The 23,694-nt window shown below is 34.3% G+C and overlaps 3 protein-coding genes across 3 annotated transcripts; all 3 read left to right on the top strand.

The window, feature by feature from the left end:
* Window positions 1-1,030: 1,030 nt before the first annotated feature.
* LOC106769527 (geraniol 8-hydroxylase) lies at window positions 1,031-4,308 on the top strand. Its single transcript, XM_014655180.2, has 2 exons — window positions 1,031-2,228; window positions 3,485-4,308. The coding sequence occupies exons 1-2, from the start codon at window positions 1,137-1,139 to the stop codon at window positions 4,103-4,105; spliced, it is 1,713 nt and encodes a 570-aa protein (XP_014510666.1). The 5' UTR covers window positions 1,031-1,136; the 3' UTR covers window positions 4,106-4,308.
* A 9,728-nt stretch (window positions 4,309-14,036) lies between these two features.
* On the top strand, window positions 14,037-17,103 carry LOC106767026 (geraniol 8-hydroxylase). Its single transcript, XM_014651840.2, has 2 exons — window positions 14,037-15,046; window positions 16,402-17,103. Exons 1-2 carry the CDS (start codon window positions 14,153-14,155, stop codon window positions 17,023-17,025), a joined length of 1,518 nt encoding a protein of 505 aa, XP_014507326.1. The 5' UTR covers window positions 14,037-14,152; the 3' UTR covers window positions 17,026-17,103.
* Window positions 17,104-20,760: 3,657 nt separating this feature from the next.
* LOC106765479 (UDP-glucuronate 4-epimerase 5) lies at window positions 20,761-22,487 on the top strand. The gene has a single exon (XM_014650121.2). The coding sequence runs from the start codon at window positions 20,905-20,907 to the stop codon at window positions 22,192-22,194; it is 1,290 nt and encodes a 429-aa protein (XP_014505607.1). The 5' UTR covers window positions 20,761-20,904; the 3' UTR covers window positions 22,195-22,487.
* The last annotated feature ends 1,207 nt before the right edge of the window (window positions 22,488-23,694 follow it).

Here is a 23,694-nt window from a genome sequence, read left to right as displayed (position 1 = left end):
GATAAGTGGATGCAATGCAAACCTCATCTTACAAATCAGTTTTGTAGAGGTACAAAACCATCAACATCTTGTAAGTGAGCTTTTGTGAAATCAGGTTTTCAATTATTGCACAATTACTCAATTTAGTTCATTTATTCTTTTTCTTCTCAAATTCATTTTAATATATTCTTTGAACTATACCAAATTGGTCAAGTAAAAATCTTCAATTTCACCATATCCCGAAATCACAAATCAAGCTTCAAACACATTAAATTTTACAAAACTTTCAAACAACATATACATTTTGAGCACATATTCAATCCTCAAATCTTTACAAAACGAACCAGTTCATGACTCCAAAATATCCATCATACATCACATGACTCCTATACTCACATAACATAATCATCATACATACAACCAAAATGACACAAAATCAACATACAAATTTCTAAAAGACCCTAGAGTCATCTTGTTGAGTTGGACATAAATCTCCTCCCTTCAATTTGCCCTAAGAAACATAGACCCTAAAACTCTACAAACACCAACAACTTAGATTAGTGACCCCAATGTTACGTTGGTTTATGTTTTATAAGAAAAATTTTAAATAAATCCGTTTATAATGAAACTATTCATATTAAAACATTTTAATATTAAAATAATTGAGTTCCGTTATTTGTAACCACTGTTATTTTTAAAATACATATTTTTTTTAGACTTTTACAACATAACAAATACACGTGACATCTTTAAGTTAGTGATAATAACAAAAGTAATATATTAACATAATATTAATAAAATAATAGAAACATCAATGAAAATAAATTTACAAAATAACATGAAACCATAGTAATAAAATAACATTATTAATAGCAATAAATTAAATTAATAATAATAAAATTATAAAATAACATATACATACAAAAATATAATTTTTAATTAAAATTTTACAATTTTATTAATTTTATTTTATTTATCTATGACACTGATCCAACCATTCATCTTCATTATTTTGATTAACTTTACAATCTCAAGCCTTTGATCAAAAGAATCTCAGTTTCCATTCACATTTGGCTCATTTTCCATCTGTTCTTAAGGTCTGAAATTCCCTCCTTGAAAAACCTAAGCTATCTAAGATTCCCTTTCTGTCATCTAACATGGAGTCCCGACAAAACTTGTATCTGTCGTATTCTTCTGATTGTCTTTGCATAACTCGCCATGTCTACCTTCCCTACTTGTTAAAAATATATAAATATACGGTATCCTCACCATGTGAAATCCCAATACACCACCATACCATACCATACCATACCATGCCTCTCTCCTCAATTCTATCTCAAACCCATTATTTCTCTGATCAACCCATAACTACCCTTCTTCTCTTTTTCTTCCTTTTCCTAGTTGCGTCCTACTTATTCCTCAAACCCAACCCCCGAAACCTACCGCCGGGTCCACCGGGCCTACCCTTCTTCGGGAACCTTTTATCTCTGCACCCAGATCTTCACACTTACTTCGCCGCCTTGGCCCAGATACACGGCCAAATTTTCAAACTTCGACTCGGGAGCAAGCTCGCCATCGTCATAACTTCACCCACCCTTGCTCGCGAGGTCCTCAAAGACCATGACACTGTTTTCGCCAACCGCGACGTCCCCGTAGCCGGTAGGATTGCCACCTATGGCGGCACCGACATAGTATGGACCCCGTACGGCCCCGAATGGCGGATGCTGAGGAAAGTGTGCGTGGTGAAGATGTTGAGCAACGTCACCCTGGATTCCGTCTACGATCTGCGTCGCAGCGAGGTGTGCAAAATGGTGTCCTATTTGTACGATCGAGCGGGGAGTGCGGTGAACGTGGGGGAGCAGGTGTTTCTAGCGGTGATGAATGTGATAACCAGTATGATGTGGGGCGGGGAGGTAGAAGGGGTGGATAGGGAAAGTGTGGGAGCGGAGTTCAGGGAGTTGGTAGCGGAGATGACGCAGCTGCTGGGGAAGCCCAATGTTTCGGACTTTTTTCCTGGGTTGGCCCGGTTCGATTTGCAGGGCGTGGAGAAAGATATGCAGGCGCTGGTGCCCCGGTTCGATGCGATATTTGAAAGGATGATTGGCGAAAGAGTGAAGGTGAACCAAAAAGAAGATCGGAAAAAGAAAGAAAGAAAAGATTTTCTGCAGTTTTTGTTGGATCTTAAGGATTCTGAAGGCTCTGATTCAAAGACACCATTCACCATGACCCACCTTAAGGCCCTCCTCATGGTAACTTTCCAACTTCAATTATGGCTTATCATCATTGCATCTCATTTTCGATTTCTAATAAAAATTATTTCTTCAAACCTGTTCTTCTTAAAACTAAATTTTAGAATAAAAGAATCATATATTTCAGTCAACGGCAAGTTTTATGGAATGATAAAAATTTCTGGAGAAAAACATTATGTTGTCATCGCTTTTGTAAATATACAACTGTCATTAATAATAAAATATTAAATTAAAATATAAATAAATTTTTTAAATAAAAAATATTATAAAGAGTTATAAGGAGGTGTTGTGAATTAAAAGGTTTTCAAAGCATGTCCTCATGTTAGAATATCATGATTCAAATCTCAATAATGCAGCTTTAAAAATGGAAGAGTGATCACATCATGACACAATTAGTTATTGTCTTCTGTGTACCGATACTGAAAAATAATTATTTAAATTGAGTGAAAAGAAATTAAAAAACTTATAGTTAATTTGATTCATATGATAAATAAATTGTAAAATGAATTTTTAAAACATAAGTTAAAGCTAAAAGAAATTTTAGATTAAAATAAGTAAAAAAATATCAAATTTTAATACATAAAAAAGCTATAACTCAATAAAAACTTAGTAAAATAAATTAATTTATAAAATAATAAATTTATTTTATTTATTATTTTAATAGCGTAATTATAATTATATGAAAATAAATAATTAATTATATTAAAATATTACTGATATATATAAATATAATAAAATATTTATAATATAATTGATCATACATTCACAATAAATTATTCTGTAAATGTTATTATATTACAATTTAATTATTATGTTTTAAAGTGTGAATGATTATTTTTTTACATAAATGATAGATTATTTATTTTTTATGTTATCATTTTTAAATGTAAAAATATATATATATATATATATATATATATATATATATATAATGATTTTCGTTTTTTTGTTAATATTTTTAATACTTTATAGTCTCTTTTCGTAATTTTCTTCAATTACAATTGTTTTTGCATGTAATTTTGGCTAGCAAACAAACAGGGTAGGTTTTATAAATATAACATCATTTATGTTTTGAGATAAGATACTACATGGTTAATTTTGAAAACAGATTTAGCTAATCAATTCGTAAATTATCTATTTTAAAATTGTTATAAAGGCGATTCCTTCTTTGCCTTAGTGAAAAAAAAATAAAATAAGGAAATTCAAGAATGTTATGACTAACAACAGTAGGGGAAATTGTAAATAAACACAAACAGGATATGGTTGTGGGTGGAACCGATACATCTTCAAACACAATTGAGTTTGCAATGGCAGAAATAATGCAGAAGGCAGAAGTAATGAAGAAAGTCCAAGAAGAGTTGGAAGTTGTGGTTGGAAAAGATAAAATGGTAGAAGAGTCTGACATTCATAAGTTGCATTACTTGGAAGCAGTGATGAAAGAGACTCTTCGGTTGCATCCTGCACTTCCACTTCTAGTTCCACATAGCCCCAGTGAAAGCAGCAACGTCGGAGGCTACACCATCCCAAAGGGTTCTCGAATCTTCATCAATGTGTGGGCCATTCATAGAGACCCTTCAGTTTGGGAGAAACCTCTGGAATTTGATCCTACAAGGTTCTTGGATGCTAAGTGGGATTTCAGTGGCAATGACTTCAGTTATTTTCCCTTTGGATCTGGAAGAAGAATCTGTGCAGGAATAGCAATGGCTGAGAAGACTGTTCTTCATCTTCTTGCAACACTTATACACTTGTTTGACTGGACAATACCACAAGGAGACAAGTTAGAAACAGAAGAAAAATTTGGAATTGTTCTAAGAAAGAATGTTCCTCTAGTTGCTATTCCCACCCCACGCTTCTCCAACCCACACTTTTATAAGTAGAATTTAATATATTAGTCATGCACCAAGCATGGCAGTATACTATAGTAATAATAGTTATGTACCCACCATCTGACTTTTGTTTTAAATACTTCAATCATGCCACCAAACTTTATTAAATATTAGCCTAGACAAGACCTTAATATAAATGCATTTAGTTATAGATTGTCGGAGTTCTATTTGTATGAAATTTTATCTCTTCTCTATTTTTATTAGATATAATACATAAGTAACTCTCTTTTTATTGTTTCAAATATTAATTGAGGAATATTTTTATAAAAATTAAAATCACAAATAAATTTTGCTCACGTCTCTCATAAAACTAATCTTGTTATCACAACTTAGCGCGAAATTCTTTCCATTCGCATTTGGAAAGATTTTGGGATTCCTTGTGAGAATGGAACAATATCCTATTGCTATTTCTCTCGTTAAGAAATGGAACGAACTCAAGGGAATTCGCTCTAACCTTGTTACTCTCACCTTCCTCATCAATTGTTTCTATCACTTAGACCAAATGGATTTCGATTTATCTTTATTTGTCAACATTCTGAAACGGAATTATCATCCAGATGTCATTACGTTAACTACACTAATGAGGGGTATATGTGATAAAGGTGAGATAAATAAAGCTCTTATCCTATACGATAAAGTAGTAGTACTAAGGTTTCTGGTCGACAAAATTACTCACGGGATTCTGATCAATGGATTATGCAGAGTGGGAGAAACTAAAGATGTAATCAAATTGTTCAAAATGATTAAAGGTCGATGTACACTATACTTATTGACTATTTATTCAAATATTAGAAGCTTATGATTTGTACTCTAAAAAGATTGTTAGGGGAATTAGCCGTAATGTTATTACTGGTGTAGTTAAAGGAGTAAGTAAGGCGAGTAGTAGGATATCAATTAGTTGTGAGTTGGAGAGAAAGAAAAGAGTATAAATAGAAGTTAGCTGTTAGGAGAAGGGGATTATTTTTCGGTATTATTTGAATTGTACAGGAACTTTGTCAAGTGGATGAAGGCTCAGGCTTTCTTATGAGAACTTATTGTACATTGTTGTACATTGAATTCTTTGTTTGATTCAATAACAAGAAGAGTTATTCATTGTTTCTATTAGTTCTTGAGTATCATAGTGGGTTGATCCCAAACGTGAGGAGGGAGAGCGTGATGGAGGGCAAGGTGAACTTGTTGGAAGGGAGATTCCACGCCATGGAAGCAATGATGGAAAAGTTATGTGGGAAGATGAGAGGGATGGCTCAAGATTTGGGTCGCGCTCTCGGAAGAAGATGAGGGAACCAGGGGAGAAGTTCAAAGGGCAGTCATGACTCCGTCAATGGTGGTAGGGAGCGATGCGAGGAGGAATCGGATGACAAAATTAAGGGGAAGTGCGGTGATGTGCAGAGAAGTTGGATGAAAAGAGTGGAATTACCCACTTTTGAAAGCAACGATCCCACGGGCTGGAATGGTAGAGCGGAGAAATTCTTTGAATTGTAGAACGTGAAGAAGAAGGAGAAGATGAAGTTGGCCTACATATGCATGGAAGGGGGAGCGAGTTACTGGTTCCGCTTTTGGCAGAAGAAAATCAAGAACCCCACCTGGGCGTCGCTTGCGAAAGCAATGGTCAGAAATTTGGCAGAAGGCATTGGGGAACTATTTTTGAAAAACGGGCGGCTGTGAGGCAAAAAAGGGCAATGGAGGATTATGTACAGGAGTTTGAAGTTCTGGTGGCTTAGGCGTTAAGAGTTATGGAGGAACAATTGTGTGGGTACTTATTCGTTGGTTTGCAAGAAAGGTTGAGGGATCTTATCAGACCCCATGATCTGCGCGACTTACTAATAGCCATGGAGAAGGCTCACGATTTGGAACAGGCTAGGTTACACCCACGAGGGAGTAGCGGAGGAACGACGTAGAGAGGAAGGCAAGATTGGGGACGATACCCAGCCAACTCCGACACCATTTCGAGGACGGAGACTTATCGTAAAGTGTCAAATAGCCAGGGGAGCGTGGCAGGAGGAAACGTCTCAAAGAAGAAAGGGGTATTAAATGCGGTGAACTCAAAAGTGGGTAGCAACGCAGGGAGTGGTGTGCAGAATCGCGGAGTGCGCACGTTACCTATCAAGAATACATAAAAAGAAGGAAGGAAGGACATTACTTTCATTGTGGGGGGAAAATGAGGGAGAGGAGGTAGAAGAAACAGAGGAAGCAGAACATAGGTTTATGGAACTCTTGGTGTTCTCTCCAGGGGGTTGACTTAGTCCAACACCATGAAGATGCAAGGGTGGATTAGGGGAAGACAAATATTGGTGTTAATTGATAGTGGAGTCAACCATAACTTCATCTCGTCTAAGCTGGTTGAAGAGTTTAATATTATTAGTCAACCATAAATTTTTGTGTATATATTTTGTGAATAAATCAACTCCTTCATAGCTTTTACCTTGTTTTATCCTCAAGTTTAGTGTGTTTTCTAGTTTTCTTGTGTTTTATTTAGTATATGCTTGTTTTTACCTCTAATATATGTATTTGAGTGTGTGAAATAAATGAATAAGAAGCAATTCTAGTGGAGGAAAACAAGCAAAAACTCAAGAGAACATGTTTTGGGACAATAAAAGATAAATTTGAAGCAAATATTCATGTTTCAAATGGCCAGCCCACTTTGCATAAAGAAAAGGGCATTTTATCAAAGAAAATTAAAACATATTAAACAAAAATTAAAGCAAAGAATTTTTATTCAAATATTTTCTAAAGAAAAATCCTAATTTCCTATTTATTTGCAATTACTAAAAAAAACACTTAAAAACCTACTTTTAACTACAATTTCACAAAACTACAAATATAAAGAAAAATCTTAAAACTAACCTAATTCTAAACAATTAAAGAATAAAAGAAGCTAAGAAAGACTTCTAAGACTAGAAAAAGATGTAAATCTAGAGTGTTATCAGACCTATAGCCTTTAAACTGCGATTACAAGCAATTGCCAGAATTCATCCAATGTTTCATGTCTTGCAATTGAAAATAGCGGTGAGGAATCATCAAATGAAAGGTAATTTACTAGTGGGACTACAGGTGGATGAACCCTTATACTGGCCTTTAAAAGTGTTGCAACGAAGAAAGAGACAACAACAAGACGAGGAGATATCATAGATTTTGGTCTAATGATAGGAGCGGGGAGTGGAAGGTGCTACTTGGGTAGATAAGATGTATATCAAGCATCAATTTCCAGATTTCAACCTTGGGGACAAGATTGAAGTTAATGAGGAAGGTATTATTAGAGAATTAAAGGTGTACAAAAGAAGGAATAAGAAAGAGGGAGGAATATAGAGTAAGTAAGGCAGGAAACAGCAGGATATCGATTAGTTGTGAGTTAAGGGGGAAAGAAGAGAGTATAAATAAAAGTTAGTTTTTAGGAGAAGGGGATTGTTTTTCGATATTCTTTGAATTGTACTGGAACTTTGTCCAGTGGAGGAAGACTTTGGTTTCCTTGTGAGAAACTATTGTACATTGAATTATTTGTTTGATTCAATAACAAGAAGAGTTATTCATTGTTTCTGTTAGTTCTTGAGTATTATAGTGGGTTCATCGAATTCTTGATCAAAGAAGTCAACCACTTTCATTCTTTAATGCATGTGCATAGCTTTGTTAATGAAATAAAAAATGCATAATTAATTCCTCACAAATAGTATTTTGTTAATTATAATTACTTGATAATTATTTACTCTTTAATCCATGATAAGTTATGTTCATATTTTGTTAAATAAAATTATTTCATACTTATTTACTCTTTAATCCAAGATAAGTCATGTTATTATATTTTTATGTACAAAATTAAATTTGTAAGTACAAAATTAAATTTACAAAATTAAATTTGTACGTACAAAATTAAATTTACAAAATTAAATTTGTACGTATAATAATTTCTCAGTTTTGCATGATTTTATGTGCTTAGGAGTCCATGTTAGATTATTTTAGTTTTTACTTGGGAAGAATTAGACTAGTTTTGGGGTTTTTTTATTAATTTTTTAGTTTTATAGAATTTTAGTTAAAAATACGTTTTTAAGAGTATTTTTAGTATTTGTAAATAATTAGGAAATTAATACTATTTTAGACATTTTTTTGATAAAAATCTTTCTTTTTAATTGTTAGATTTCTTTTTCTTCTCTTGAACTTGGTATTGATTTTTCTTTGATGCAGATATGAAATAGACTTTGGACTCAAGAGGTTTTGGGTTGTTGTTGTACCTGGCTAGAAGCTGCTACACTGTTGGGCCACAACTGCAGATTGAAGAATTGGGTCAGTCTTGGGAAAGAATAGGCGTCTTTTGCCATTGTTGCTGATTGGAATTAATAAAGAAAAGCACTTGGGCTGTTAGGTGGTTGTACTGGAAATGAGAAGCGACCTAACTAGAGCCGCCCAAAAGTCGCTGACCAGAGTTGAACCGGTAAAGATGGATGTTGATCAGAGGGCTTAAACAAAAGGATGAACATTGGTCGTCGGATAAAGCTCAAACAACGTGTAAAGCAAGTTTTTTTTCCCTTTTCTTTTCTCTTTCATTTTCCACCCTATAAAAAGGGGTTTTACCATGTAAACATTTTTTTAGACTTTCACGGAGACGAGACACGGAGATATTTTCCATTTTACGTTTTTAGTACATAAAGCGACACGAGTTCTAGGGTTTTATCACGTTTTCGGTAGATTCGAGTTTCTTGCGCTCTTCCTCGCTATTTGTTCGGTATCTTTTCTTGTAATCCTTGTTTCTTGTTAATAAAATTTCTTTTTGATGTTTCTATGCGTTGTACGTTTGCTGATTTTGTTATTTTGATTTTTTCCATTATTTTTGTGTTCTTGATTGATGATGTGAAAGTCGTTTCCTGTTTTGATTTGAGAATATTTTGATTTGGACTCTGTGACTCCACACAGTTAAAATTCCTTAAGGAATTACATGACTCCAGTGAGCATGACTTTTCGAGATGTCTTCTCGAGTTGGAGATGAGTCCAATGAAAGAAAAATCTGATTTAGACTCTGTGACTCCACATACTTGAAATTCCTTAAGGATTTGCATGACTCCACAGTGAACATAACTTACCGAGATGTCTTCTCGAGTTTGGAGATGAGTCTAATGAAGAAAAAAATATCGTAATTCATGTTTTGTTTCTGTCATTTCATTTTAGTTAGAGTTTTGTATCTGGTGATGATTAGAAACATGAATTAGGAATTGAACTTGTTGTGATTTGGTATAGGAAGTAGACATTTACTCAATCTAGGTTCTGATTTGGAACTTAAATACCACACAGTGGGTATAACTGTCCAGGATGTCTTCTTGAGTGGTTAATGACTATTTTTCTACACTAACTTTGGCACTTTTGACACTGATTTATTGTTCTAATCAACTTCTTACTCATTAGTTTAGGTGTTTTAGGTTAAAATGTTAAAATTTTGCTTCTGCTTTAATGTCTTGACCATTTCTTTTGATATTTTTGTTGATTGGATTCTAAATTTTGTTTCTTAGATTTTGATTTCTTATTCATTGTTTTACTTCCAATTCATTGCATTGTTCATTTACTTTCCAAGTTATATCCATTTTTGCTTATTTCTTTTATATAGTTATCCTTTGTATTTCCAATTCTAGGTTTTGTTTTGATTTCATACTTTAGTTTAGATTTCATATTTAAATTTTTTTTATTGCATTTTTTTCCTCTTACTTTCATTTTAAACATATTTGATTTCTTTACTATTTTCTCTTTAAATTTCTTCATCTAAAATTATTTCTCCACCTTGCATTAGTAATTAGGTAGTAAATAAAATGTAAGAATTAACCAAATACTTTGAACTTAATGGTACCGAGTCCAAGGATTGATAAAACCTGGTTCATGACTCAACTTCGTCCAGGAAAAAGATCTATTGGATGTAAGTGGGTCTATAAGATAAAACATAAGGCTGATGGTACTATTGAAAGGTATAAGGCTCGATTCGTAGCCAAAAGGTATACCCAAAAAGAGGGTATAGATTTTCTAGACACTTTTTCCCCTGTTGCTAAGCTTACTTCTATTAGAATGCTACTTGCTCTTGCAGCCTCTAAGAATTGGTTTCTACATCAATTTGATGTAGACAATGCTTTTCTCCATGGAGACTTGAATGAAGATGTTTATATGGATCCTCCACCAGGCTTAAATGTTGGTGTTGAGGGACAAGTTTGTAAGTTGACTAAGTCTTTGTATGGCTTGAAACAAGCCAGTAGACAGTGGTTTGATAAGCTTTCCGCATTTTTAATCTCTTCTGGATATATCCAATCTAGATCAGATCACTCTCTATTTGTCAAAAGGACTTCTACAGATTTCACAGTTTTACTTGTGTATGTTGATGATATTGTCTTAGCAGGAAATTCAATGAAAGAGATCAATTTCATAAAAACCCTTTTGGACAATCAATTTCACATTAAAGACCTAGCAGAACTCAAGTACTTTTTGGGTTTTGAAGTTGCTAGATCTAAGAAAGGGATACATCTATGCTAAAGAAAGTATGCACTTGATATTCTTGAAGAGACATGGATGCTAGGAAGCAAACCCAGTTCTACACCATATTTGAGCAACAACAACTCATTGTACAAGACAGAGGACTACATGGATAATCCCAATGATTACCGGAGACTGATAGGGAAGCTTTTCTACCTTACTAACACTAGACCCGACCTTTGTTTTACAGTTAATCTTTTAAGTCAGTTTATGCAGGAACCAACCAAACACCATCATCAGGATTTACAACATATCCTTAGATATGTCAAGTGTTAACTCATTGGCAAGTGTACCAAATCGTTCAAGTAATAAAACTGGTAAGACCAGGTATCGTTTTCCCAAGAGACTTGTGCAACACATGACAATTATTCCTTTTATAACTCAATTAGACATCAAAGTGCACAAAAACAACACAAGAAACTCTTTTTGATATTTTATCAAACAGTTGGTGTGCAAGGAATTTAACATAGTGTATTTACAATTTGTCAAGACTAGAATTCATCCATTTCATTCTCATGCATTCACAAACATCTCAATTCCATCCAATAAGTACTCAATTTCAATTCTAGGTTCAATCATATTTCTCAATACTTCAAGAACCACAATTCATGTCATGGGTGATCAAACCACAACAAGCATTAAGCATAGAAATCAAATACTAACATGAATTAGAAAAGCATATATCATTAACATCATAAAATACATAAGAATTCCATGTTTTACAACTAATCTCAACAAATAGGAAAAGCCCTCCATGGAGGAGAACTTAGGGTTCTACAAATTGAAGAGATAAGGAAGAAATTGGAACCAAAGAGAAGATGCAAAGCCTTTCCCAAGGTTCTTGGCAGCTGCTCCATGCTCTATTTGCGCCTCCCCTTCGAATCTCCATCTCCAATTTGTGACCCATCTTCTTCCTCAACCCAAAAGGGGCAAAATCACCATTGAAGAAGCTTGAAGACCCAAGGAGGAGTGGGAGAGCTTCCCAACACCCCAAATAGCCTCCAAGGGCCTCTCCCAATCTCTCTAGGTGAAGAACGAAGTGTAGGAGGAGAAGAATACCCAAAAATCCCGAGAACCATGTTTAAATAACCCATTTTTGACACATCAGCGGAAAGTCGTGCCCAGCGCCCCCTTCTGGGGCGCCTGGGCGCCATAGAAAAACAAAACAACGAATCAAAGGGCGCCCAGCGCCTCTCAGGGGCGCCCAGGCGCCAAATCTGCAGAAAAACAGCAGCCAGGGGCGCCCAGCGCCCTTCTGGGGGCGCCCAAGCGCCATATCTGCAGAAAATCAGCAGCCAGGGGCGCCCAACCCCCTTTTGGGGCGCCCTAGCCCGGACAGCTTTAATAACATTCTAAAATTCAGGCTCTTGCGCGATTCTGAAGGCGTCCAACATGGGTATTTGCTTCAAATTGATCTTTTATGGTCCCAAAACATGTTCCCTTGAGTTCTTGCTTGTTTTCCTCCACTAGAATTGCTTCCTATTCCTTTATTTCACACACTCAAACATAGAGATTAGAGGTAAAAACAAGCATATACTAAATAAACACAAGAAAACTAGAAAACACACTAAATGTGAGGATAAAACAAAGTAGAAGCTATGAAGGAGTTGATTTTGCCACTAAAATGATGCTTAAATAATGGTAAGAATTAGCATTATCATCAAGTCAAGTCCTTCTGAAGGACTTTTCTTTGCTTCTGATTCGGAGATACAGGTAAAGGGTTTCAGCGATTCAGACTGGGCCACCTGCCCCAATACAAGAAGATCCACCACTGGTTATTGCATTTTCTTGGGAAAATCTCTTGTCTCTTGGAGATAAAAAAAGCAGAGTACTATCTCGAGATCCTCTACAGAAGCAGAATATAGAGCACTTGCTGCTACGTTTTGTGAGATGCAGTGGTTACATTATCTCCTTCAAGACCTCGAGGTCACACCAATTGCTACAGTTGTCCTATATTGTGACAACAACTCTGCTAGGCACATAGCTCATAATCAAAGTTTTCATGAACAAACCAAACACATAGAGTTGGATTGTCACGTTGTCCGTGAGAAGATACAGGCCAAGTTTCTACATTTACTACCTATTTGGTCAGAAGAACAGCTGACAAGTGTTTTCACAAAATTCCCTCACCACACTCATTTCAAATCGACTATTCTCAAGCTTGGAATGGTGAATATCCACCATCCAACTTGAGGAGGCTATCAAAGTGTTTTAATTATTTCAGTTAGAACTTTAATTATTTTGTTTGTAATTACTGTTCATATGAATAGTAACTTTGCTTCTAGGATTTTCCAATTTGGGATTTTTCTTTTGCAGTTACTGGAACCCTATATAAGAAAATTGAGATGAAGAAATACATAGTAAATAAAAGGTTTTCATTTGTTCTTAATCTTAGAATACATACATTCAAAGTGTTAGTTTTCTCTCTGACGTTTTCTTTCCGTTCAACTGCCACCGTTAACCACCACGCCGGAGATTCCTTCGTCGTTGACGAACACGCCGGAATGTTCCATGAAGAGTGTTCACTTCCTCTCACTCTCATAGAAGACTCGGACACCGATGCTCTCATCAGTCTCACCTAATCTCTGTACTGAAAGATACTTCGAGAGAAAGAGATTGTAGTTTCTCGTTTCTGGACTACCAGATTTGGACCCTCCTTTCTTTAATATTGGGCCGACACATTTCTTTAGTACAACCGAACTTCATTAATTCGACATCATCTACCATGATTTGCTTTTATCGTGATAAAAAGTCACTGGTATCATATGTTCACGACGATTGCCACACAAACTTTAGGTTAAAAAATTTATAGTATATAAGAATAAGATTGTATCGTCTAAGAAAATATAAATTATTGTTCCAAACAACCAATGGAAAATATAAATTGATACCAATAGAATCGAGAATTCATAAACTTGGCAATAAATGCTAGAGTGGAATTCTGAACTTGTTTAGACCCAACTTCACATCATAACAATATTATTTCTAGTTGGCTTTCAATTTACAATGAAACGAGTAATATCATTCAAGGTAGTATAATTATCATCTAGTAATGGATTACAAAACTATAATCCACACCCAGCTAATTGAAAATCATCTATCCTCGTGACAACATTCACAATAGAAGTTGTGCACCTCCTCATAACTTTCAATTTGAATAAAATGTCGTGCATTCTTTTTCACAACTTTCAATTGGAATAATTATTGCTCAACAAAGTAGTATGAGGAGTAGAAAACTTTTTTAGATTATATTGTGATTCTTATACGAATTGTCTTTGTAATTTTTTTTAAAAAAACATGCTTAATTCCGTATTTCAGGCTTCCTGGTTCCGAAAAAGAAAAGAAAAAAAAAGTATTAAAAGATGAGATTTATGTGGTCATTGTAGCAAAATCCAAATTTTGTCCTCATTTGTAGATTTTATTGCCATTCTAAGATATTTTTTTATTAACTCGCATATAAAAAAGCAACGGTGGTGTAAGCCATTCTCATCTTCTGATTGCTCCAATTATATCCTTCATAGATTTCAACTCAATAATATCACCATGTTCACCCTCTCCACATTGGTTCTACTTTTCTGTGTCCTTTCTACACTTATTTGCTACGCATGGCTTTACTTCTTCAAACCCAACACTCAGAGGCTTCCACCGGGCCCATCCGGCCTCCCTTTCCTCGGGAACCTTCTATCTCTTCAACCGGAGCTTCACACTTACTTCGCCGCCTTGGCCCAGATCCACGGCCCAATTTACAAGCTCCGACTCGGGAGCAAGCTCGCCATCGTCATAGCTTCACCGGCCGTGGCTCGCGAGATCTTGAAAGACAACGACACTGTTTTCGCCAACCGCGACGTCCCAGCCGCCGGGAGGGTTGCCACCTACGGCGGTTTTGACATAGCGTGGACACCCTACGGAGCCGAATGGCGAATGCTGAGGAAAGTCTGCACTGTGAACATGCTGAGCAACGCCACCCTGGACTCCGTGTACGATCTGCGGCGCAACGAGGTGCGTAAAACGGTGTCGTATTTGTACAGCCGAGCGGGGAGTGCGGTGAACGTGGGGGAGCAGGGGTTTCTGACGGTGATGAATGTGATAACTAGTATGATGTGGGGCGGGGCGGTGGAAGGGGCGGAGAGGGAAACTTTGGGAGCGGAGTTCAGGGAGTTGGTGGCGGAGACGACGCAGCTTCTGGGGAAGCCGAATGTGTCGGATTTTTTTCCCAGTTTGGCGCGGTTCGATTTGCAAGGTGTGGAGAAAGAGATGCACGTGTTGTTGTCACAGTTCGATGGGATATTTGAAAAGATGATTGGTGAGCGAGTGAAGGTGGGTGGGAAGAAGAAAGAAAGAAAGGATTTTCTGCAGTTTCTGTTGGATCTTAAGGATTCCGAAGATGTTGATTCGAAGACGCCATTCACCATGACCCACCTCAAGGCCATACTCATGGTACTTTTCCTTTTCCTTCTACAAACTGCAACAGACATCATTAATTGAAAAACCTACCCACAACCCCATATCTGTCACATTTCTTACTAACTTTATCCTAATATATAACTGACGTTTCATAACGAAGAAATAAATAAGGGAATGAAAGAGCAAAAATATTGTTTAAGATCAAAATAATTAGAAAAAAATAATGGAAATAAAGATTATTTTATTATTAATAATTTTATTTGGTATTAACTATAGTATTTTAGTATTTAAGACGATACTCTGAAGGGAGTTAGTTCCCCATCCATCAATTTAGGTCTACTCAAATTGAATTAACCTAACTATTCAATTTTTTAAGAAAATATTAGGTTTCAAATTTATTAAGCTCAACACATTTTTTAAATTTATCCCATATTTATATTGTTTCGTTCGATACTCTTGTTAGCTGTACATCAACGCTTTTTTTATATATTTATAAACTTGTTAAATTAACCTATTTTATAAAATTTGATCCTAATTATGGGGTAAAAAATTCAAATGATTAAAAAAATCTTTTATTTAAAAAGCTCGTATGGTCAAATATTTATAAAATTTTATGGGTTATAATTAGTTTATAGATTTCTTTTTAATATGATGACTATTTTATTATTAATAATATATTTATAATAATATTTAAAAGTTTTTTGACTAAGTTAACATAGATTGTAATTTCATTACTAGATACGTATTTTTGAATTAAATTATACAAGTTTATTAACATTTAATTTTTTATGCAAAATTGTTTATATTTAATTTAATTTTGATAATATTAGTATTGTTTTATAAAAATAATAATTTATTTTATTTTTAATGGATAATTTTTTTGAAAAACAAAATTATTTCTTTTTAAATTGAAACGTATTTATTATATTTTGAAGCGAAGAAGAAAAAAATAATATGAGCAAATATTATGTAAAAACTAATAATTAACAGACGTTATAAAAAAAGTAAAAAAAAAATAATTAAAAATGAATTAATTTAGTTTTGAAAAGTGAATTCTAATTTAATCTTATGTTCTGATGTAATTTATATGAGAACTTTTAAAAAGTCTTTTATTAAAATAGATAAGTAAAAATAAGACTTGATTTTGGAGGAAAATAAAAACAACTCATATATACTAAAAGTTCAAATAACAATTCTATATATTTGCGTGAGGGGAAGAATGTAAATGCTAAATTTGGTCATGAGAGGAGAAAATGGCAGTCATGAATTAATAGGATAGTGTTATTCAATGGTAAGTATCTCCGTATTCAAAACTAACAAAATTTTGTACACCGCAACTGGATCTTTTCATGATTAATATTGTGCAAATCTTTGATGAACATAAACAGGATATGGTTACAGGGGGAACAGATACATCTTCGAACACAATTGAGTTTGCAATGGCAGAAATAATGCAGAAAGAAGAGGTAATGAAGAGAGTGAAAGAAGAGTTGGAAGTGGTGGTCGGAAAAGATAACATGGTAGAAGAGTCTCATATTCATAAGTTGCATTACTTGCAAGCAGTGATGAAAGAAACTCTTCGGTTGCATCCTGTACTTCCACTTCTAATCCCACATAGCCCCAGTGAAAGCACCAATGTGGGAGGCTACACCATCCCAAAGGGTTCTCGAGTGTTCGTGAATGTTTGGGCCATTCATAGAGATCCTTCCATTTGGGAAAGACCACTGGAATTTGAGCCTTCAAGGTTCTTAGATGGAAAGTGGGATTTCAATGGCAATGACTTCAGTTATTTCCCCTTTGGATCTGGAAGAAGAATTTGTGCAGGAATAGCAATGGCTGAGAGAACAGTTCTCTATCTTCTTGCAACACTTATACACTTATTTGATTGGAGAATACCAGAAGGAGACAAGTTAGATGTATCAGAGAAATTTGGTATTGTTCTAAAAAAGGAAACACCTCTTGTTGCCATCCCCACCCCGCTCTTCTCCAACCCACACCTTTATAGTTTGTAAAATGATATTTTAACATCAATTGTTTTGAAACTATATTGACACTGCATACGTGTTAAAATATGGTTGGATGATTTTAAATTAAAAAAAAAAATTGATTTTTCTCTTTCAAATATATTCTTGCATCAACTATTTTTAATTTGAAATCATCCAACGACAATTTGACACGTGTGTAGTGTCAAAATGGTATCAAAAATTGATGTTAAAATATCATTTTTCTTATAGTTTAATATAATATATTTGTATTCAACACTCGGTAAAACTAGACAAAGACTTTGACTAGGCCAAAGTCTACATTTACAAACGCTAATGTACCATCTTCATCATACATCATCCTGCTACATTAATTCTCACTAAAGAAAATTGGATATGTTGATGTTGATGTTGATTTAGCAGTTCAAAACCATAAATAATATTCTACTTCATCTAATTGTAATTATGAAACAAGATATCTACTTCACCTGTTATACATGGAATGAAAAATATTATACATACATTTTTTACATTTATTTTATATTTCTTTTTTAAAATATAAAAAATTACAATTTTATAATTATTTTATCCTTATAACACGTGTTAAATAAATATAAAAGTATATCATCATATAACTTATTTTTTTTATTAAATCTCGTACTTTTTTTTTAAGTAACTAAATGTACGTTAAATTATTCATCACATCTTTAATATATCTTTCTTTTTTTATCTCTTCGTCTTAATGCAATAAGTTTACGAAAGGTCTAAAAAAACATTAATAACATTTTTTAAATTGAGCTTAAAAGAAAAATATGCATTTAGCTATATAAAAACAAACTATATATATAGCTAATAAAAGAAGAAATAAGCATTTTAGGACATGAGAGAGAAAATTTCTGAGAATTTCAATGTCAAATAATTTTAAGAGAGGTTGACAGAGAAATATCAATTCAATATCAATGTAGTAGAGATGAGTAAAAAATATTAAATTTAGATTTATTTTTAGTTAATTTTCTACATTATAATTTTATTTGCTATTTTAGATTTAGTTAACTTCTTTTTTTGTCGTAGTCAACCTTTTAATTAGAATAAACCATTAATATTTTCAATATTGTTCAAATAGGAGAATCATTAAATCTGGCTTCTCAAATATTTGATAACATTGTCTTGATCTTAAAAGCGATGTAAAAGGACTAGACCTAAATTTAGATGATGATAAATTATGTGATCTAGGAAATCTTATACAGAGAGTGAGCTTTTTACAATATTATAAAATTAAAGTAATTATGGTGATGATTAATATATAACATATGTTTACTTAACTGGATAGTGTATCCTTATTTTGTCACTAAAAAATCCAGTAAAAGAAAGAAAATAATGAAGTAATGACATTTGACCATTTTAACCTTAAGTCACGTCATATGAATCAAAGGTGATGTTTCTTAATGAAAAAAAGATATTGATATTTTAATATTTTTTTTTAACAACTTTTTTATAACAGGTGTTACCATTTTATTAGTCTGTTTGAATTTATTCTAAAAAAATATTTGAAATGGACGAATCATTGATACATATACAATGTCAAAAAACTGTAAAAAAAAAAAAAATTGTTAAAGAATTTTTCTTTATATGGCACAACCAAGGATTAATTAAAAGGATTTGTTTTGTAAAATTTAAGAAATCCATTTAAGAGGTTGTTCCAATTTTGTACGTTATTTTAATTTTTTTAGCTAATTTGTAATAATGGGGAAGCAATTCCTGTTGTGTGATGCTTCCGGCGTTAATATTTATTTATGGAAAATTCTTTTAATAATTCTATTTTGACCAGTTTTTTATAGGTTATATTCTGTTATTCATTTGATTTAAATGTTTTTTTTGAAACAAATCACTGATATGCGTTTTATTGTCAACAAATTATTAAAAAAAAATTCAAAATACATAATCCTTATTTTATAGTGATAATATTGTATTGGAAAGAATTTTATTTTATCTAATTAGTTTATAACGAATTACATCACTAACAAATATGGGATAAATTTATCTTTATGACAAAATATATGTTATTATACAATAAATAAAGCATAACAATAACTCAATTAATTGAAAAGTATAATTTTTTTTATCTGTATATAATATATTGTTATAATATTTTAAAATTAATATGATTTTATGTCTTCTCGTACGCATCACTATTTTTTTTCTTGTGTTTTTAGAAAAACGGTTTTGTTTGACCTAATTAGCTTATATTTAATTAGATGACCTAAAAAAGGACTTTTATATATATATATATATATATATATATATATATATATATATTTTATAACGGATCTAATTGATATAATTTATATTACTTTAAAATAAAATAGAAATATTTTTAAAACTGATAGTAAACTGAAGAAAACTAAGTAAATATTTAAGCCATTTTAATAAATATATATAAAATTATTAGATAACCGAGCCTTGAGTCTAACAGGGTCTTTGCGAAAGATTTTTCGAATTAAAGTAGGCTGTTGAAACTTAAAAAACCTCTTACTCCAGTGAGAGAGAGAGAGGCAGAGAATAAACGCTCAAACAATGTCACATGTGTTAATTATTGTGTCTGTAATATTTTGTAATCAAGTTTATATTATTATGTATATTTATTTCATTGATAACTAGATATACATTTGAAGGGTGTAGATATTATTATTCTAGATATTACATAAATTGATCTTATCATTTTTAATATATTATAATATAATATAAATAAATATCTATTAGCTATGATTTAATGTAATCCCTGTAAGAAGAACGACAAATATAATATAGAAATTGTGTAAAAAGAGTTTAGCACAAAAGATTACAATTAAATATAAAATAAAATATTTGATGACATTTTAGCAAAATCAAATTAGTACAGCATTACCATGTGATATCTGTCAACCTGTTAAACAACTGTTTTCGAATGTATAACAGTTTTGTTGCTACTTTTAGGATATTAAAAACACTTTTTTATCCAAATTAATATTTGTAACATATTTTAAATTCATATTCATTAATATTTAATATATAGAAAGGAAGCAATGATAATAATCTATGAAAGTAGTTGGAGATTTGTGGCATTTAGAAATTGATCACCAGTTACTTATTGCAATGAATAATTTATAAATAACCTGAGATTTTCTTACCCAAATGAGTTTATTGTTCAAGTTGATCCTGAAACTATTGCCTTATACATCAGTTGTTTTATGGAAGATATAATAAAAATATATTGCATTTACCAAAATAGTTTTCCAAACCAAACTCAAATCCTTCAAGATTGTATTTTCTGGGCCGAGTTGCTACGGATTGATGTATGGACCATCTTTCTACAGTGCAGTAAAAGCACTTTAATACACTAAACAAAGGAATGAAATAAAAATAAGAGAAATAATTTAACATACTAAACTTTCATTGTTTATCTACATTTATTATTTTTAATTATTTAAAATTTAAATGTAATTTTTCGTTACTTTCATGTACTTTTTTTAGGAAATAATTTTATTCAAATAAAACCAGACATTAAATTGAATAGATTTCCTTACAAAATTTTAGATTTTAGTTTCTGAATAAAAATATATTTTAATAATTTTTAAAAAAATATATAAACAATTTTGTGATAATAATTTTGAAAGAGTAGAGAATAGAAATAAAGAAATGAAGCTTAAGTTAAAAAAAAAATGCCACGTGTATTTTGGAAGCGTCCTAATGGAAACGTGGTATAAGTAAAAGAGATATCTGAGTTGGGTGGTGGAAAGAAGCAAAAACGAAAAAGTAATCAGAGAAACCCTTTTGTATCCCTCATCATCGTCTTCCTCATCTTCATCAGATAAAAAAAAAAAAAAAAAAAACTCAAGCAGTACGCATTGAAAGGTGTGGTAGTTGAATGAAATGTCGCAAGTGAATGAGCACCACGCGCCCTCAACGCCAGGGAAATTGAAGCCAGAAAAATCTCCGTACATCCACCACCGCCTCCGCATCCACTCCTCACTCTCCAAGCTCACTCTCTGGTCCTCCTTCTTTCTCGCATTCATCCTCTTCCTCTTCATCCTCTCCCCGCCGTCTCCGTCCGCTTCCCCCCGCCGCGCCCTTGGCGACTCCTGGGGCGGCTCCCACTGGGAGAAGCGCGTCGCCAAATCCGCGCGCCGCTCCACCTCCTCCAGCCTCACTGTGCTCGTCACGGGCGCCGCGGGCTTCGTCGGCACGCACGTCTCCCTTGCCCTCAAGCGCCGCGGTGACGGCGTCCTCGGGCTCGACAACTTCAACCGCTACTACGACCCCAACCTCAAGCGCGCGCGCCAACGCCTCCTCGACCGCGCCGGCGTATTCATCGTCGATGGCGACATCAACGACGCCGTGCTCCTCCGCAAGCTCTTTGACGTCGTACCCTTCACGCACGTCATGCACTTGGCCGCGCAGGCCGGGGTCCGCTACGCGATGCAGAACCCTGGATCCTACGTTCACAGTAACATCGCAGGCTTCGTGAACCTTTTGGAGGCCTGCAAAAACGCGAACCCGCAGCCCTCTGTTGTTTGGGCCTCGTCCAGCTCTGTCTACGGGCTCAATTCGAAGGTTCCTTTCTCAGAGAAGGACCGTACAGATCAACCGGCGAGTCTCTACGCGGCGACGAAGAAGGCTGGCGAGGAAATCGCTCACAGCTATAACCATATATATGGGCTTTCCATCACTGGACTTCGGTTCTTCACGGTTTATGGGCCGTGGGGTAGGCCCGACATGGCGTATTTCTTCTTCACGAAGGATATTCTCAAGGGAAAGCAGATTACCATATTTGAGTCCCCCGATGGTGGAACTGTGGCGAGGGATTTCACCTACATTGACGATATTGTGAAGGGGTGTTTGGGGGCTCTGGATACTGCCAAGAAGAGTACTGGGAGTGGCGGGAAGAAGAAAGGGCCTGCACAATTGAGGATTTTTAATTTGGGAAATACTTCCCCTGTGCCTGTGAGTGAGCTTGTTGCGATTTTGGAGAAGCTTCTGAAGGTGAAAGCGAAGAAGAAGGTGCTTCCCATGCCAACAAATGGAGATGTGAAGTTCACTCATGCTAATATTAGTTTGGCCTACAGGGACCTTGGATACAGGCCTACCACTGATTTGGAGACCGGCCTCAGGAAGTTTGTGAAATGGTACCTTGAATTTTACTCCAAGAAGAGCTCCTGGTGAATGGTGATGTGATTCTTTTGCTTTGCTGCACAAGTCATTGTTCCCTGCCCCTATTCTTTTGGCGCCCTGATGATGATTGTATCTGGGGTTTACAGTTGTATTAGGGGTTTAGGGTGATCTACCATCATGTTCTGCTATGTCATTTTTCTTGTAATTTTGGGTTTTCTCATTTTCATTTGAATGCCAGCCTGCCTTTTAGGTTAGCCATTGTACATTTTTTAGTTGAGACTCTAGAGATCGAATTGATATTTTACTTATTTGTGCTTATGGACTTGCTTTGATTTTGGTTTAAACATGCTTGTTATTTGGTTGATGAATTGTGTGCGTTCTGCATGTAATGCTAATTACAGATTCTGGATGTTAGATGAGAGTGGTATTGTTGTAAATGTGCAGGTATAGATCTGTTTTGGTGACTCTGAATTATCAGAATTGTTGAAATGTCATTCAGAAGGCTATTTGATTTAACGTTCCTGCGATCTGTGGATTCAGTTTTGGGTTGATGACTGATTCATTAACAACTGACTTATGAAATGGTATTGAAACCAAGATAAAATGATCAATATGTATTTGGTCATATATGGCATTATAGTCGGGTGGTTTGTGATGATATGCGAGGAAATTTGATGGTTTCAATTTGAATCAAATGATTCCTGACACGTTTCTTTCGTATTTTTCTGGGTTTAGTCTTTTATGAAGGATCTAGAGTAGCTTAAACCATATACAAATGCTTTATGACCTTAATCTTATGGGTTTCGACTATGTACCTCCTGGATTTCGAAATAAGCTTTTGTCAATTGAATGTGCGAGTAAATTGACATTGCAATTATGAGTTGTTACAACCTACCAATGAATCGGTATAGTAGGCAGTGAGCTGCAGCGTTTGCTTTGACTTGCGGAATGCCCTCATCAGGTAGTTATACCATGAGGGGTTACGATACGTAGTAGCTCAAAATTCTGGCATTCAGAGGCTTTTATTACTTGATTTTGTACTATTTTTTAAACTGTTTGTTGAGTTCAAGGTAAGTAAAACTTCATTTGTCAGCTAGAGTTGATTTACGACAGGCTATCTTGCTGCAACTGTTGCGTAGTTGGCAGATAGTGATTGAAGAAGCTTCATATCGGTGAAGTTGGATTGTTAAGTCTTCATTCCTCGTTTTAGGCGACTCAATGATGATTCTTCTAAAGATTAAACAAAAGCTTCTTTTCCTACAAGGGTGGGTCATCGGGTCGCCTCTCATCATCATGTGCCTTGTTGAGAGATTCCAACTCCCCACATGATATTCTGCTAGTTAGGTGATTCTAACTTGCAATTCCGAGCCATTTTTATGCGAGGAGCGAAAGGAAAGAGGTGAACTAATAATAGCAGACCTTACCAATCGCTGACCGATACTGTTGTTCTTTATAGCAGCACATCATGACTTGTGAATCTTGAAATTCAATTCATATAAGCAACGCATAATAAATTGTTGATCAAGCTTTGTTCATTTTGTTAGCCGCTGG

This window comes from Vigna radiata, chromosome 7 (assembly GCF_000741045.1).
Source record: "Vigna radiata var. radiata cultivar VC1973A chromosome 7, Vradiata_ver6, whole genome shotgun sequence".
Classification (NCBI taxonomy): Eukaryota; Viridiplantae; Streptophyta; class Magnoliopsida; order Fabales; family Fabaceae; genus Vigna; species Vigna radiata.
Note: the sequence above shows the minus strand (reverse complement) of the source record. Positions and strands in the feature narration are given on the sequence as shown.